This window comes from Microcaecilia unicolor, chromosome 10 (assembly GCF_901765095.1).
Source record: "Microcaecilia unicolor chromosome 10, aMicUni1.1, whole genome shotgun sequence".
NCBI classification, from domain to species: Eukaryota; Metazoa; Chordata; class Amphibia; order Gymnophiona; family Siphonopidae; genus Microcaecilia; species Microcaecilia unicolor.
Genome location: NC_044040.1, coordinates 146984597 through 146999464, shown reverse-complemented (window position 1 = coordinate 146999464; position 14868 = coordinate 146984597). Strand labels below are relative to the sequence as shown.

Sequence of the window (14868 nt, the reverse complement as noted above, 5' to 3'; positions counted from 1 at the left end):
TGAAGACAGAATTAAGGAAAGTAGCTCAGATTCTAAGAAAAGACATGAGGAATGGAAGAGTAGCCTAGTGATTACAACAGGCTAAGAACCAGGGCAAGACAGGTTTCCGATCCTGTTTATTCTACTGATACTCTTTGTGACCTTGGCCAAGTCAATTCACCCTGCATTGCCTCAGATACAGATGACAACATAAGGCCTCATGCTCAGGGAAATAACTCACGTGCCTGCTTTGTAACTCACTTGAAGCTCAGTTTGGAAAAAGTAAGTAATTAAATCTCAAATTCAAGTTAGATACACGCTTCTCATGAATTGCTACGTTTATAAAGAAACTTGATATGCATCCAGGCATTTTCCCCTTACTAAAGTGAAATTCAATGATACTTTTGCTGTGATGCTGAGAAACCTGGCACATTCCATCACTGTGACAAAAGCCTGAAATCTACTTGCCACATTATTCATGGTGTTCCAGCCAGATGCATAGAGAGACCTCAATTTTTTTGAGGAGGGCCTAAACCCAAAGTGGGGGACACATTATGCCCCTCCTGCCCATTGCTCTCTGCCCCCTGCGGTAACCCCACATACCTGGGCTGGCAGGGGTCACCGAGCCCCACCAGCAGAAGCTTTCCTCCAGCGCTGTTCGCTGCCACGCTGCCTGCCCTGCTTTCTTCTATGTCCCAGCAGACTTTGTGGGGGGGGGACTAAATCCAATTTGGGGTGCTCAGGCCCCTAAGGCCCCATGTGGCTATGTCACTGGTTCCAGAAGCAGTGTCCCCAACAACAAAGGCAATGACCATCGGTATAGAAAGCATATTTATTCTCATGTTAAATTAATGCGAAAAGGATACCAATAAAAGCCTGGCAGGCAAAGTCCCTTAACTCTGCATCTGCACAAACTTTCTTCAGCAATGGTAGTTTCAGGGGCTCCCTGGAATGTACCCACAAATTCAACTTCTGATGGGATTTTGGAAGAGCATTAATATGTAAAGGCTCTTTCTCAGGAGTCCTGTGTGCAGACAGAAAAAGAGTTAATTCTATCAATAACATTCTTAAAGAAAATAGCAGCAAATGCATCACCTGCTGCTGTATTTTCTCCAAGTAACAAAAGAGATGGTCCAAAAGTACACAAATCAAGACAACAAAAAAAGCACAAAAGAGCCTCCAAGACTGGAACAATGGTACAATCCTTAGTAAAATAGGTCCCGACATGGGCCGTGTTTTGGCGCAAATGTGCGTCTGCCTCAGGGGGGTCTTATAAAACACAATAAAACAATATACAAAATTGTAAATTAAAATAGGTATCCATTCATATGATAATCAAAATCAAATCAAAATAAAAAATAAAAAATGTCTAAAAACAGAATAAAACAGTGTATATATGTATATACACTGTTTTATTTGATATTATATATGTATGTCTATGTTTTTTATTATTAACACATATGTTATTATCAGTACATGCATGGACATATATTTATGCTTTTTTATCCTGTTTTTAGATATTTTTTATTCTTAATTTTGATTTGATTTTGATTATCATATGCATGGATACCTATTTTAATTTATATCGTTTTATTGTGTTTTGTCAGATCCCTGAGGCAGGTGCACATTTGCGCCGAAACACGGCCCCTGTCGGGTCCTATTTTATTAAAGATTGTATCATTGTTTCAGCCTTGGAGGCCCTTTTGTGTCTTTTTTGTTGTATTTTCTCCAAGGCCACATTTGTGGACATTGCTTTATTTAGAGGCTGTGGGGTGGGGATGGGGGTTCCTTTAGTAATTAACAAAATTATAAACTGTCCCTCCGGCCAAATCTGATCTAAATGGTTAACAAAAGTACATTCGTAACAAAAACACCACCACAAACAAAAAACAAACAAAAAGAAAACAGTTGTAGCTCCCCTAACAGAGTTCTACCCTACCCAAATGTCAGTGTAAACACATGTATCGTCAACTGTTTACAACAAATTGCTCACAGATGTGGAACCCCAAAAAAGCACTGCATGACTCAAAAAAGCAGCATGTCTTCTCTAATTTCCATCCCCACAATGACCCTGCCCAATATAATTCCTGTTTCCCCCTTGCTTAACATAAATCCCCTGCTCCTTTTCCCCATATCTCACCATGTCTCCTTCAAAGAACTCCTTTCCCAGACACCTTAGCTGTAAACTTGACTGATGTTTAGAACCAAATGGGACACTGTATAGCTGAGTGTACAAAATCGGTATTTAGGTTTCATGAGACAGAAGAGCAGGATGCAGCCTGACATGCTGCTGCTGCTCTCCTCCCTCTTGGTGCCTAATCAGTGTAGGAAGCGAGGGAAAGAACTGAAGAAGATGGGAATTATATATATAAAGAGGTGCCAGTGCCTGAGGTCCAGGAGGAGCCACAGGGAACGTGAGTCCCATCACTGCTTCCAGCCAGACCACTAGTACCTTCATCCTCTCTTTATCTCTAGTGAAGAGCAGACAATTTTACTGTTTTTGTTTTTATCATGTGCCTGACTTCTGGATTCACCTATAGGAAGGATGGCAACAAGCCTTAAAATTAGGCCCAAGGTGAAAAAACCCAAAAACCAGCTATTTGGTTCCAATGGATGGTTTTGGCTTGTGGGATATCATTGCACTTCGTGATATATTTAACTGACCAAATTCTGGGTAGTCCAAGGAGTGAAAGTAGGGAGGAATGGGGGTTTAGTCAGCCAACACTGAAATTTTATTAGTGGCTAAGTCCCATGGCTAGTCCTATCTACAGGGATAACAGAGGCATTTTCAGCTGGTTAGAGCGAAGCCAGATAAGCTATGGCTGAAAATCACATAGCCAGTTAGATTGCCACTCAGTAAGTGACTGAAAATTGCCCCTATTTGGATATCATTGTATTACTGCTCTGTGCTTATACAGATGTGTGTATTAGTAACCAGATTGTATTATTTGTAGAATCTCTTGAAGACTATATATACTCGCATCCAAAGATGTGCCATCCTGAGAACAGTACCTGAAATAGTGATAGGAGAACTCTTCAAGTGTGAAGGGTTTCACTTTCTCCTCCTGTTCTTCAAGATCTTCCATATGATGGTTTTGGGCTATGCTCCTTTGGTCTGGGGACATCATTAATAAAGTCTGTCAACACAAAAAGATAAGGTCTTACATAGCCCCCTCGTTCTGTAACTTTAGGGCCTAAATGTAACAGCCATTCACATGTTAAAATTATAGAATACCAACACTTATCATTAAATGTTTTTATACTACCTGGCTATATGTGATCATGGTGTGGTTTACAAGCTATAAATGAATTAAAATAGAAAGGAACTAAACCATACATACAACTTATTGAATAACAATAATCTTAACACACACATATACAAACATAAAATAAATGTCCTGAAGATGACATGCTTAGGGGATCTTTTACTAAATCTTACCGCGCGTTATCTGCAGCAGGGCCCATAGGAATAAAATGGGCCCTGCTGCAGATAACTCAAGCTAAACTTTAGTAAAAGACTCTCTTAGTTTCCCTTCCCTGAAACATCAGGTAAGCCAAATGCCTGAATAAAAAAATATGTTATTAACCTTTTTTTAAATATTTTGACAAAGATTTTATTTCATGAATAACAGCTGGAAGCTGATTCCAAAGAGTAGGTGTTAACTAGAAAATGTGCTTTCCCAAGTATATACACAGCCTGAGTGTTGGTATATGTTTATTAAAAGATGTCATATACCACTTTTTCTGATTCACAAGTCAGAGCGGTTTGCAATCTATGTTGAGATAGTGACTTAAAGTTCTTGTTGGAGTGTAAGGAATAGCTAAAGATCCTAAATATGGGGGCATATTCTCAAAAAATGCCTTATGAGCTAGTGCTAGTAATATGAATTTAAATGCGATAGGAAATGGGTAACCAGTGAATTTGTACATATAATGGTGTTACATCATAAAATGTATGAATATTTCCTAACAAGCGAATTGTAGCATTTTGTGCTGTTTGCAAATGTTTATGAGTAGAGATAGGTAACCCAGCAAAGACCATGTTTCCGTAATCTAGATGGGAAATTAGTAAAGCATGAAGCAGTGTATGTAAACTGATTATGTCTAATACATACTCAACAGCATGCAGTTGACGAAGCACACAACAACCCCTTTTCACCACATTAGACACTTGATCTTCAAATCTCAGACAATAATCAAGTGTGACTCCCTAATACTTGAACATGCTCATTATATCAATAGCTTTAGCTATCAAAACTAAAGCTTTTGTAGGGGGGTTTCTATCACCGCAAATGCAACAGTATTAAGAACCAACAGATTATCTTTTAGCCATGTGGGGATCTCATCTATAACACTTCTGTAACACATTAAAAGCTAATGTCAAAGATGATACTTTAGCAATTAGTAATAGATCATCTACTTAGCAGTGTACTCCAATGCCATGACTTTGTGTAATGGAAAGTAGTGGGCTAATAAAGTTGTCAAATAAAATTTGAGAAAGGGCTGAGACTTTAGGAACTCTATAATCTAGGCAATATTTCCTTGAGTATCTTTTCAAGCAACTGAAAAACTATGATGTGGTTATTGTCTGATTTAGTATATGTTTTAGTGTAATACTAGTAAGAAAGGCCTGTTTCTCAATCAAATGAAACAGGCGCTAGCAAGGGTTTTATCTATTTGTGTTTGTTTTGACCTGAACTGTTTTAATATATGTTTGTTTGTTTTTTTTATTGATAGTTTGTGTTTGAGTGGAGTTCCTAAGTGTTGTACACCATTGTTCTATTGACAGAGGAGGGGTAGTTGTTTGTGTAGTTCTTGGCTTTTTCAGTGTGTGTGTATATGATTCAGACAGTAACTGTGTATGTGATAGTTAGATTGTGTGTGTGTGTTTCTGACAGTGACAGTGGTGGGGGTGGGTTTGAACTGCGATGGTGCATGAGTGTGTGTGTGTGTGTGTATGTGTGTGAGTCAATAATTGTGTGTGTGTGTGACAGTTACGTTTTGGGGGGGTGGGGGGGGTTGGGGAACTGTGTGTGTTGTGTGTCAGAGAGAGAGATCGTGTGTTTATGTGTAAGTGAGACAGGGGAGGGTTTTTGAGAGGGTGGTACAGTTTTTTTTCTCTGTCAGAATGAGAAAGGGGGGTGGGGTGATGGGTGTGGTGAAGTGGTCTGTATCGGTGTTGGGCTTGTATTGGGGTTCCGAAGTGTTCATCATCTGTGTTGTATTCTCCAAGGAGGGGTCAGTGTGTGTGTCTATGAGACAGACAGTGATTGTGTATGTGCTGTGTATATGAGAGCGTTATTGTGTGTGTGTGTGTGTGTCTGACAGTGCCAGAGGTGAGGGTTACATTTTTTTCTCTGTTAGAATGACACGGGGGGGGGAGGTTTTAGATGTTACATGTAACATGAGTCAGTAATTGTGTGTGTGTGTGGGGGGGGGGGGGTGAACTGTGTGTGTTGTGTGTCAGAGAGAGAGAGATCATGTGTGTATGTGTGATACAGGGGAGGTTTTCTGACAGGGTGCTACATTTGTTTTCTCTGTCAGAATGACAGAGCCCCCCCACCTTTTAGATGTTGCATGAGTGTGTGTGTGCGTGTGTGGAAGTCAGTAATTGTGTGTGTGTGGGGTGGGGAACTGTGTGTGTTGTGTGTGTGTGTGTGTGGGGAGGGGGTGAACTGTGTGTGTTGTGTGTCACAGAGAGTAGTATGTGTGAGACAGGGGAGGTTTTCTGACAGGCTGTTACTTTTTTTTTCTCTGTCAGAATGCTGCTGTTGCTTGGGCTCTCTGGATGACGTCATCCGAGGCTTCAGTCCCAGGCACAGCCAATCAGAATGGAGGCACGGACCCAGGCAGCTTCATGGAATGTTCATGGTGCAAATTATTATATAGGATATGGTAAGCTATATTAAATGTTTTTTTCCTGGGGCTCTGGGGGGCTGTGCCAGGGTTTTGGTGGATGGTGCTGGCTGGAAAACGTTTAAATTTAGTTTGGGGATTGTTAATAGAGTTAGGTAAAGAAAGTATGAGATGTTTCTTAAATATGGTTGTTGTTTTTTTTTTTTTTTTTTTACAAATGAATAACCCATGATTAGGTGGGGATTGTACTATAAAATGTTTCTTGCTGTTTTGGGTACAGGTTAGGTTAAAATTGACTTTAAAATTCTATATATAGTAAGTTTTGCATTAACTTCTATGGGGGGAAGGGGAAGCAACCTGTAGATTCAGTTAGGACAGCCAAGATTCTAAACCAAATAGGGGGAAAGAACAGTCTTTAGCTGACAAGCTGATTGGTTGAGTGATGTCAGATGTTCCTCTAGGGGGGTGAGTTGCTAGGGAGACTGCTGAGCTGAGGGAGAGAGCTGGCTGAGCACGGAGAGTGAGAAAGAAAAAAAAACGTTTACTGGGTATGTGAAATTTTAGAGAAAAAGTATAGATTTTATGGGTTTAAAGTGAAATAAGCGATTGGAAAAGCAATTAAGACGCAGGCTTATGTGTGCCCATTACTGAAAGTGAGCTGAGGTGAGTGTGAATGTTCCAGTGATAGCACTGAATTTCAAGGGATAAACAGTGATTTACCATTTTAGGGTGAGAGAGGCTGTGATTTGTGGTGGGAATTGTACTAGCCTATAAGGGTGTCAGAAAATAGTGTGTAAGAATTTAAAGTGTGACAGAGGAGAGGTTGAAGGTGAATTTGGTATTTGGAAAAAGAAACTTTTAGGCTGTGTCTGTGGGAAAGGTGTGTTGTTTGTGAGAGTTCTGAGTTCAGTACAGGGTTTGGAATCAGGCTGCAGGTTAAGGAATATACAGCACTGCTTCTTTTTGAGTGTGCTGTATTTTCAAGATAGATCTGAGTGAGATCCCTGAATGCAGTGCAAAAGCCTTCGGCAGCATTATAGAATAGGGAATCAACAGTGAGAAATAGGTTTTAAAGTGAGAAATCCTTAAATGTATTTGGTTTTGATTAGAGAGTGTGGCCACAGTATTGAGAACTGATTAAATGTCACCAGAGAGGAGTCAGTGCCCGGACAAGCACAGGGAGTTCAGGGTTTTGCATCCATTTATTTTCTTTATAAGCGAGGTTTAGGAAGAAGAGATCGGTGAATTATCCTCTGCAGGATTTCCGGCTGAGCTCCAATGCAAGAAAGAAATCATCAAATCAATTCAAACACAGCTAAGTGACATTTGCAAAGGGTGTTGAAAGACATATCATATATTTTTTTTGTTTACAACATTTTAAGGGAAAACTAAAGAACAGAACATCAAATATAAATAAAATCTATGTTTATTTATTTATTTATTTATTTACTGCATTTGTATCCCACATTTTCCCACCTCTTTGCAGGCTCAATGTGGCTTACAATACATCATGAATGGTGAAGTATAACAAATAAACATTTAGTATTACAGAAGGATCTTGGGTAAACATGATAGTAAAAAAGCATGATATTAGTATAACAAGCAAATGTTATGAGACAATTCTGGATATAAGTGGAGGAGTTCACATTTGTTGCTCTTTTTGGTATGCCTTGTTAAAGAGATGTGTCTTCAGTAGTTTGCGGAAGTTAGTCAATTCGTAGATTGTTTATAAGTTGCGCGGTAGCACGTTCCAGAATTGTGTGCTCAAGTAGGAGAAGATTGACGTATGCATTAGTTTGTATTTTAGACCTTTGCAGTTGGGGAAGTGAAGATTGAGGAATTTGCGGGATGATTTTTTAGCATTCCTGGGTGGTAAGTCTATCAGGTCTGACATGTAGGCTGGGGCATCTCCGTGAATGATTTTGTGAACTAGGGTACATATTTTGAACGTGATGCGTTCTTTAAGAGGGAGCCAATGTAGCTTCTCTCGTAGGGGTTTAGCACTTTCATATTTTGTTTTACCGAATACGAGTCTAGCTGCTGTGTTCTGGGCTGTCTGAAGTTTCTTGATTATTTGTTCTTTGCAGCCAGCATAGAGTGCATTGCAGTAGTCTAAGTGGCTGAGTACCATTGATTGTACCAGGTTATGGAAGACATTCCTGGGGAAGAAAGGTCTTACTCTTTTTAATTTCCACATTGAGTGGAACATCTTCTTGGTTTTTCGCGTGATTCTCAAGTGTTAGGTGTCGATCAATGGTGACTCAGATCATTTTTAGGGTGTCCGAAATTGGAAGATTCAGTTTTGGTGTGTATTAATGGTGGAGAATTTGTTTGTATTATGCTGAGAGGTGAGTATTAGACATTGGGTTTTTTCTGCATTAAGTTTCAGCTGAAATGTATTCGCCCAAGAATGCATGATATGTAGACTTTGGTTGATGTCATTGGAAATTTCCTTTAAGTCTTGTTTAAATGGGATGTAGATCGTTACGTCATCTGCGTATATGTATGGGTTGAGGTTTTGGTTTGATAGTAGTTTGGCCAAGGGTATCATCATTAAGTTGAATAAGGTCGGTGAGAGGGGGGATCCCTGTGGAACTCCGCATTCAGGTATCCATGTGGCTGATGTAGTCGAGCTAGATGTCACTTTGTATGATCGTGTGGTTAGGAACCCCTTGAACCAATTGAGAACGTTGACTCCAATGTTTTCCTGACTTGCCTAAGTGTTCTGGGTACAAGTGAGATCCCTGCACAAACATCCATAATACCCATAAAGACTCAAATTCTGACATTAATAGCAAGGAAAGAGTATTAAAATAAATATCTGATTTTGATAAAAGACAATTTAAATATTTATCTGAAAAGGTTCTTTTCTGCCTTTTTAGGTGATTCTGTTGAAAGAAACAGAAAAGGTAAAGGGTATACATGTAGTTCTACATTTGAATGCTGGATAGGTTATTGCAGTTCTATTAAGCCACACATTAATTGTGAATTTGAGTTTATTTGAATGAAAATTTGCTTGCATTTGTATTCAATAAAGAAAAAGATAATTTGCAAATCTGAAGGTGCGGTTCTTCCACTTCAGGAACAAATCCTAAATTTAGCTTCTTTTCCTCCTTTATTCTTTAAGAGTAAAGGACAAGGTTAGTTTATTTGTTCTACTCCCTCGGCTGTGAGTGTGTGTTCCCTGAATATTCGCCACGACTACAACAACAGGTATCTGGGAGCACATCACTACAGTCCAGCCAAGAAGGGTGGTGTTGCATTCTCGAGGGCCTTTGCATTCTGTTAGGTCCTCGAGGCAGGACTGGAGTTCGTGAGCCCTTGGGCCACTGCCAAGGAGTGGCAGTGGCAGGCAAGACCACCTCAAGACTGGAAACACAGAAGAGCAGTACTGGGACTCTGGACTGGAGTAGTACAAGGCAGGCAACTAGAACAGATGAGACAGGAACAGCTTCACCTGCACCTAGCCACCGTTCCTCCGGAGTTGAGCTCCGAAGTGCAGGCGGCTGGCAGGACTTGCAGGATAAGGCAGGAACTGAAGATCCCGAGGACCCACCCTGGGTCTGGGATACACGAGGGCGACAGGGCACGGAACTAGACGCAGACAGTGTGCTGCTGCACAGCCACTAGCAAGACCCAGAAGATAGACCAAGGAACACAAGGCGTACAGAAGCTAGCAAGAGCAAGGACTAGGGCAGCAACACACTAGGCAGAACGGGGATCCGAGAATACCCACAGGGTAAACCCTCTAGCTAGGTGGAGACAGGATACAGGAAATCACCCAGGAAATACACACTAGCCAGACAGATACAGGATTCAGGATATACCCTCAGGATATACAAGCAGGGTAGGCACACAGGCTAGGCAAGGCAGGGTTCAGGGTAAAGAGAGCAAACCAGGAATAACAGGCCAAGGGTCTTGGGCAGGCAGCACAGCAAACAGAGTAACCAGGAAGAACAGGCCAAGGGTCTGAAGCCACAGCCGTTCCACCCACTGACTGGGGAACCCACAAAGGCTGAGGCTTCACATACAGACAGAGAACAAACCCGGACAAAGGCTTCACCCCAACCCAGGGTAAGCCAGGAACAGAGGCTTCACCCCAACACAGGGTAAGCCAGGAACAGAGGCTTCACCCCAAACACAGGGTAAGTCAGGAAGGACCCGCAGTCCACAGACAGACAGTGGCAGGGAAGACCCCCCACGGAAGGACAACAGAGACACAGATACAGAAAGAAACTGGGCTGGAACCCAGAGAGAGGCTAAGCAGTAGTGCAGCAGACACTTACTAACCTGACCTGGCCTAAGAGCATAACACTTATGCAAAGGCCCTGACTGCAAGCATAGCACTTCCTTATGAAGGCTCTCACTGATGAGTCACCAGCAGTAGGACAGAAGCAGGAAGTACACTGACCCCAAAGAGAGGCTTGACACACATAAGAAGTGAGCCCACAGGAAAGACAAGCAGGAGCCATCTTGGAAGCTGGCACAGAGCCGGTGGCAGCCATCTTAGATGCTGGCTCCCTAGAGAGGCATAGCCCACACAGGTGAGGTCTAGTGAAGCAATCAGTATAGAGACTAGAGACAAGACAAACACAGACAGAAGCCAGCAGAGCTGCTGACCCCCAGAAAGAAGGTAAGGCTGAGGGTGGTCACGGCCACAGACGTGACAGGTGGTAACATTAGTATTATGTATGTATGTTTGTTTGTACTCCATTCTGGATGAGAGCAGAATATAAATTATAATAAAATGTAAAAAAGAAAAAGAAATAAAAGTGCAATGTGTGCACTCACTGCTGTTCTATAATTTTGATGCACAATTTGTGTACTGCATAAGTGCAATGGTGATGTACATATGGGCAGAGCATGGGCAGCCATAGGTAGGGCTCTCACACACATACCTCTGGATTCTATATATCACACGTAGCATTCTGCGCTGAAATCCAGTTATATTCTGTAACAATGCACCTAACTTAATTGGCTTAACAAGTTAATCAGTGTTGATAACAGCACTTAACAAGCAATTATAAGCACTAATTGGCAATAATTATCACACATAAATCGCTAAGCATGTTCTGTAATTCACAGCGCCTAAATTCTAATGTGTGGAGCAAAAAAGAGGAGTGTTTATGGGCAAAGAAATGGGCATTTCATAGGCGTTCCAAAATCTATATGCACTGTTATAGAATACGCCCCTCTGCGCTTAAATTGTTACCTTTTTGTGTCTAGCATTCGTTTTCCATATTACATATTGTAATTACTCAATCCTCATGTATTTTTAAATTACTACTTAATGTATACTATACCGCATCACTTTTTGTACTGTTAATCACAATAAGTTGTTAGCCATATTGAACCTGATCTATTGGGATAATGTGGGATATAAATAAAATAAATAAAATCTAAGCGCTGGTATTTATGCCATGTTTTCCTTGGTGTAAATGGATGCGCATAGTTCTAGGTGCTGGGATGGCAACTAAGCATATTCTATCTACCAAGCCTAAATGTAGGCATGGCTTACAGAATACACTTAGGTGGAAATTTATTCCACTTGGATTTTTCTGGTGCCATATATAGTATCTGGCCCATAACTTGCAGAATACTGCTAAAGTGTCACATGTAGGCGTGCACGATACCTGCTCTTAACATGGTGGTATAAATAGGTGTGACTAATTGTAGGTGTTTAGATGACAATTTGTGCTAGTATTATATCATAACCTTATATTCAATTGAAGAGGATCTCAAGTGGGGGCTGTCATAAACTTATTATTGTTAGAATTCTAGAACTCAACTCAAATTTATATACTCAAAAGAGCACTAATTGTAGTTATCAACCACTTTCAATGAGCCATCAGTGGCAATTTTTTTTCACATGAGTAGCAACTCATGACTTGCCTTTCTCTTCATCAGCTCCTATGTTGCCTAATTTTAGATTTTTATTTATTTAGATTTTGCTAACACCTTTTCAGTAGTAGCTCAAGGTGAGTTACATTTACGTACACTGAGTATGACTAGGCACTTATCTAAAATTATGTAGGACACCAACATGGACCATGTTTCGTCTCTGTGTCACGGTAGGTTGTTGGCATATACTGTTTCTCTCTTCATATTGTCTGCTCTATTGATATAGCAGCCACTATGAAGAGAGGAACAATATATATATATATAGATTTGATATAAAAGCTGGTTAAAAGTTTTTGAAAAAATTTAAAACTGAGATCTTGGATTTTGATAAATTTGTATTAAAAATGATTAGGCAACATAGGAGCCAATGAAGAGAAAGGCAAATCATGAGTTGTTACTCATATGAAACAAGTTGCCACTGATGGCTCGTTGAAAGTGGTTGATACTACAATTAGTGCTCTTTTGAGTATAAATTTGAGTTGAGAGCTGGTATTCTAAAAATGTGTTGTATCATGGCATCTTGGCATCCAGATGCTGTTATAAGAAATTATGCTCAGTGTGCTGCATCTAAGCACCTATCTTTGGTGCCCAGTTATGGAATTGCCTCCCATGTGACTCCTCCTAAAGGAGTCTCTAATATCATTCTCTTTATTCTTACCCATTCATCATGTGTATTTTTCCATTTTATTTCTATTTCTTTCCCATAAACATGTGAAGGGCAAGTCTATAACAGGGCATCCTACAATTAGGCATCTGGAGGGCGCCTAGTAGGAGCTGTTTGGTTTCAGCTAGAACTGAAGCTGAATCCAAAAACAACTTACCTTCACTCCCTGTCTCCCCTTCTGGCAGAAAACGCACACTGCTGCGCCCCCACACCCCCCATCCTAGCAGAAAACAGATTATGCTGTCGCCCTCCCTCTCCGGGCAGAGACCTGACCCCTTGAGCTGCCCGACCACCCATAGTGCCTATTCAGGCCTACCTTAACAAACCCTGGTGATCTCATGGTCTCTTTGGGGGCAGGAATGGAGCCCACTCGTTCATGCTCACTGCTGCTGCTGAATCACACTGGCTGTCAAGACTTCCTGTAGCAGTCTCGCAAGACTGAAACTAGTAGGTCTTTAGTAATGTCTTAAATTTGGGCACAGAGAGTTCAGCCCTGATGGTAGAAAGAAGGGTATTCCAAGGACTAGATAACAGATAGAAAAATACAGAGGATCTAGTGGACTCATAGTGAGCACTTCTCGCAGATGGCAAAACTAATCGGTTAGCATCAAGTGACCAAAGAGCACAGGTTGGTTTATACAGGATGACTAAGGAGTCAAAGTAAAAAGGGCCACAGAGATATAGAATTTTGTGAGTAATAACCAATATTTTCAACCAGATTCAAAATATTATTGACAACCAACGAAGTTAGAGCAATATAGGAGTAACGTGATCGTACTTCTTTGCTCCAAATAATAGATGTGCTACTGAGTTCTGGAGGATTTGAAGATGGCAATGTTGATATTGAGAAATACCAGCAAGGGCAGCGTTACAATAGTTTAAACAATAAACGTATGGGTCAGAGTGTGAAGAGATGCAAAATTCAAAAATCTTTGAATAGAATGGAGATGACAGAGTCAGGAAAAAACCTCTCTTAGGGCCTCTTTTACAAAGCTGCGCTACCAATTCCTGGTGCGGCAAATGAGAGGAAGCCCATTCAATTCATATTGGCTTCCTCTCATTTGCCATGTTGGAATCACTAATGCGGCTTTGTAAAAGAAGCTCGTAATGACCAGTGAAACTTTATTTAAAAAAAAAAGAGTTGAGATTCGATTATTACGCCTAAATAACAAAATAACTGTACTGTGGACATTGGAAGGTTGAAAAAGATTGGAATTAATGTAGGCTTTTAATAGAATCCTGTGATCCAAAAGGCTGTGGTTTTTGATGTATTTAAAACTAGTTTATGAGATTAAAGCTAGTCTGGCAGAGCCTGAAGACCAATTTGTAATGGATTTATATCTGGTAAAAAAAGAAGAGGTTGGGAAGATTATAAGAATGTCATCTGCGTAGAAAAAAATGAATGTTGTAATTTTGTATAAGTGTTGCTAGAGGACTCAGAAAGATGTTGAATAGTAGAGGGGAAAGACGGAACTCCACAGTGAACAGAGGATTTTGCAGAAGAAGAGACAGGGGAGAATAAAAAAAAAAAAAAAGAACAGGCAGACAAGAAATAAGTTAACCAGGACAAAATAATATGAACTAAACCTATGGCTGAAGTTTCACTTTACCCGGTATGTTAGCCATTTATTTTATTATTTATCTAATATAATAAAACGCACCCTCAACGTTCTGAGGACAACGTTCTGAAGCCATCTGATGTCACTCCCAGGCTGAAGGGTTTGTGGATTCATGGTGTGAAGCCTTCAAGCCAGCCAGCCGTCTCTGCCCCGCCCTCGCGTCAAACGTCATGACGTCGAGGGCGGAAAAAAACCAAACAATTCCGGCAGCGCAGCATCAGGGAAGGAGGCGGCGCTCCCGACGTCTCTAGCCTTCCCTTCGCTGTGTTCCACCTTCTTCTGACGTCAAGGATGACGTCAGAAGAAGGCGGAACACAGCGAAGGGAAGGCTAGACGTCGGGAGCGCCGCCTCCTTCCCTGACGCTGCGCTGCCGGAACCGCCACGGAGGTAAATTTAAAAAGAAGAAAAAAAAAAAAAGGAAGTTGGGGTGAGATAAGAGGGTGGCCAGTAAAGTTGAACAATGGGAGCGGGAGGGCAGGGGAGAAACGACAGCATGGATGCGAAGGGGGGGGCATGGATGCGAAGGGGGGGGGAGAAGAGGGCGGGCCAGGCTGGGACATGGGAGTGAGAGGAGCATGGATGCGAGGGGGGTCAAGGAAGGGAGAGAGGGGACTTGCTGGAAAAGGTTGAATGGAGGTGGCAGGGGACAGAGGAGCATGGATGGGCATGGATTGGGAGGGCAGGGCTCAGGGAGAGAGGGGAATTGCTGGATAGGGATGAATGGAGACAGATGGGCATGGATGGATATGGATTGCAGGGCAGGGCTCAGGGAGAGAGGGGAATTGCTGGATAGGGATGAATGGAGGGGGCAGGTGACAGAGGAGCATGGATGGGCATGGATTGGGAGG

The 14868-nt window shown here is 41.4% G+C and overlaps 1 protein-coding gene across 3 annotated transcripts in view; it reads right to left on the bottom strand.

Annotated features, from left to right (window-relative positions):
* The window catches only part of MYO7B (myosin VIIB), a 390666-nt gene that overhangs the window by 71706 nt on the left and 304092 nt on the right, over nt 1-14868 (bottom strand). For all 3 annotated transcript variants that reach the window (XM_030215810.1, XM_030215809.1, XM_030215811.1), the window contains 2 exons: nt 2992-3116; nt 846-1003 (listed from right to left, as the gene is read on the bottom strand). In XM_030215810.1, the coding sequence (XP_030071670.1) occupies nt 846-1003; nt 2992-3116 (283 nt within the window). The remainder of the gene's footprint in view (nt 1-845; nt 1004-2991; nt 3117-14868) is intronic.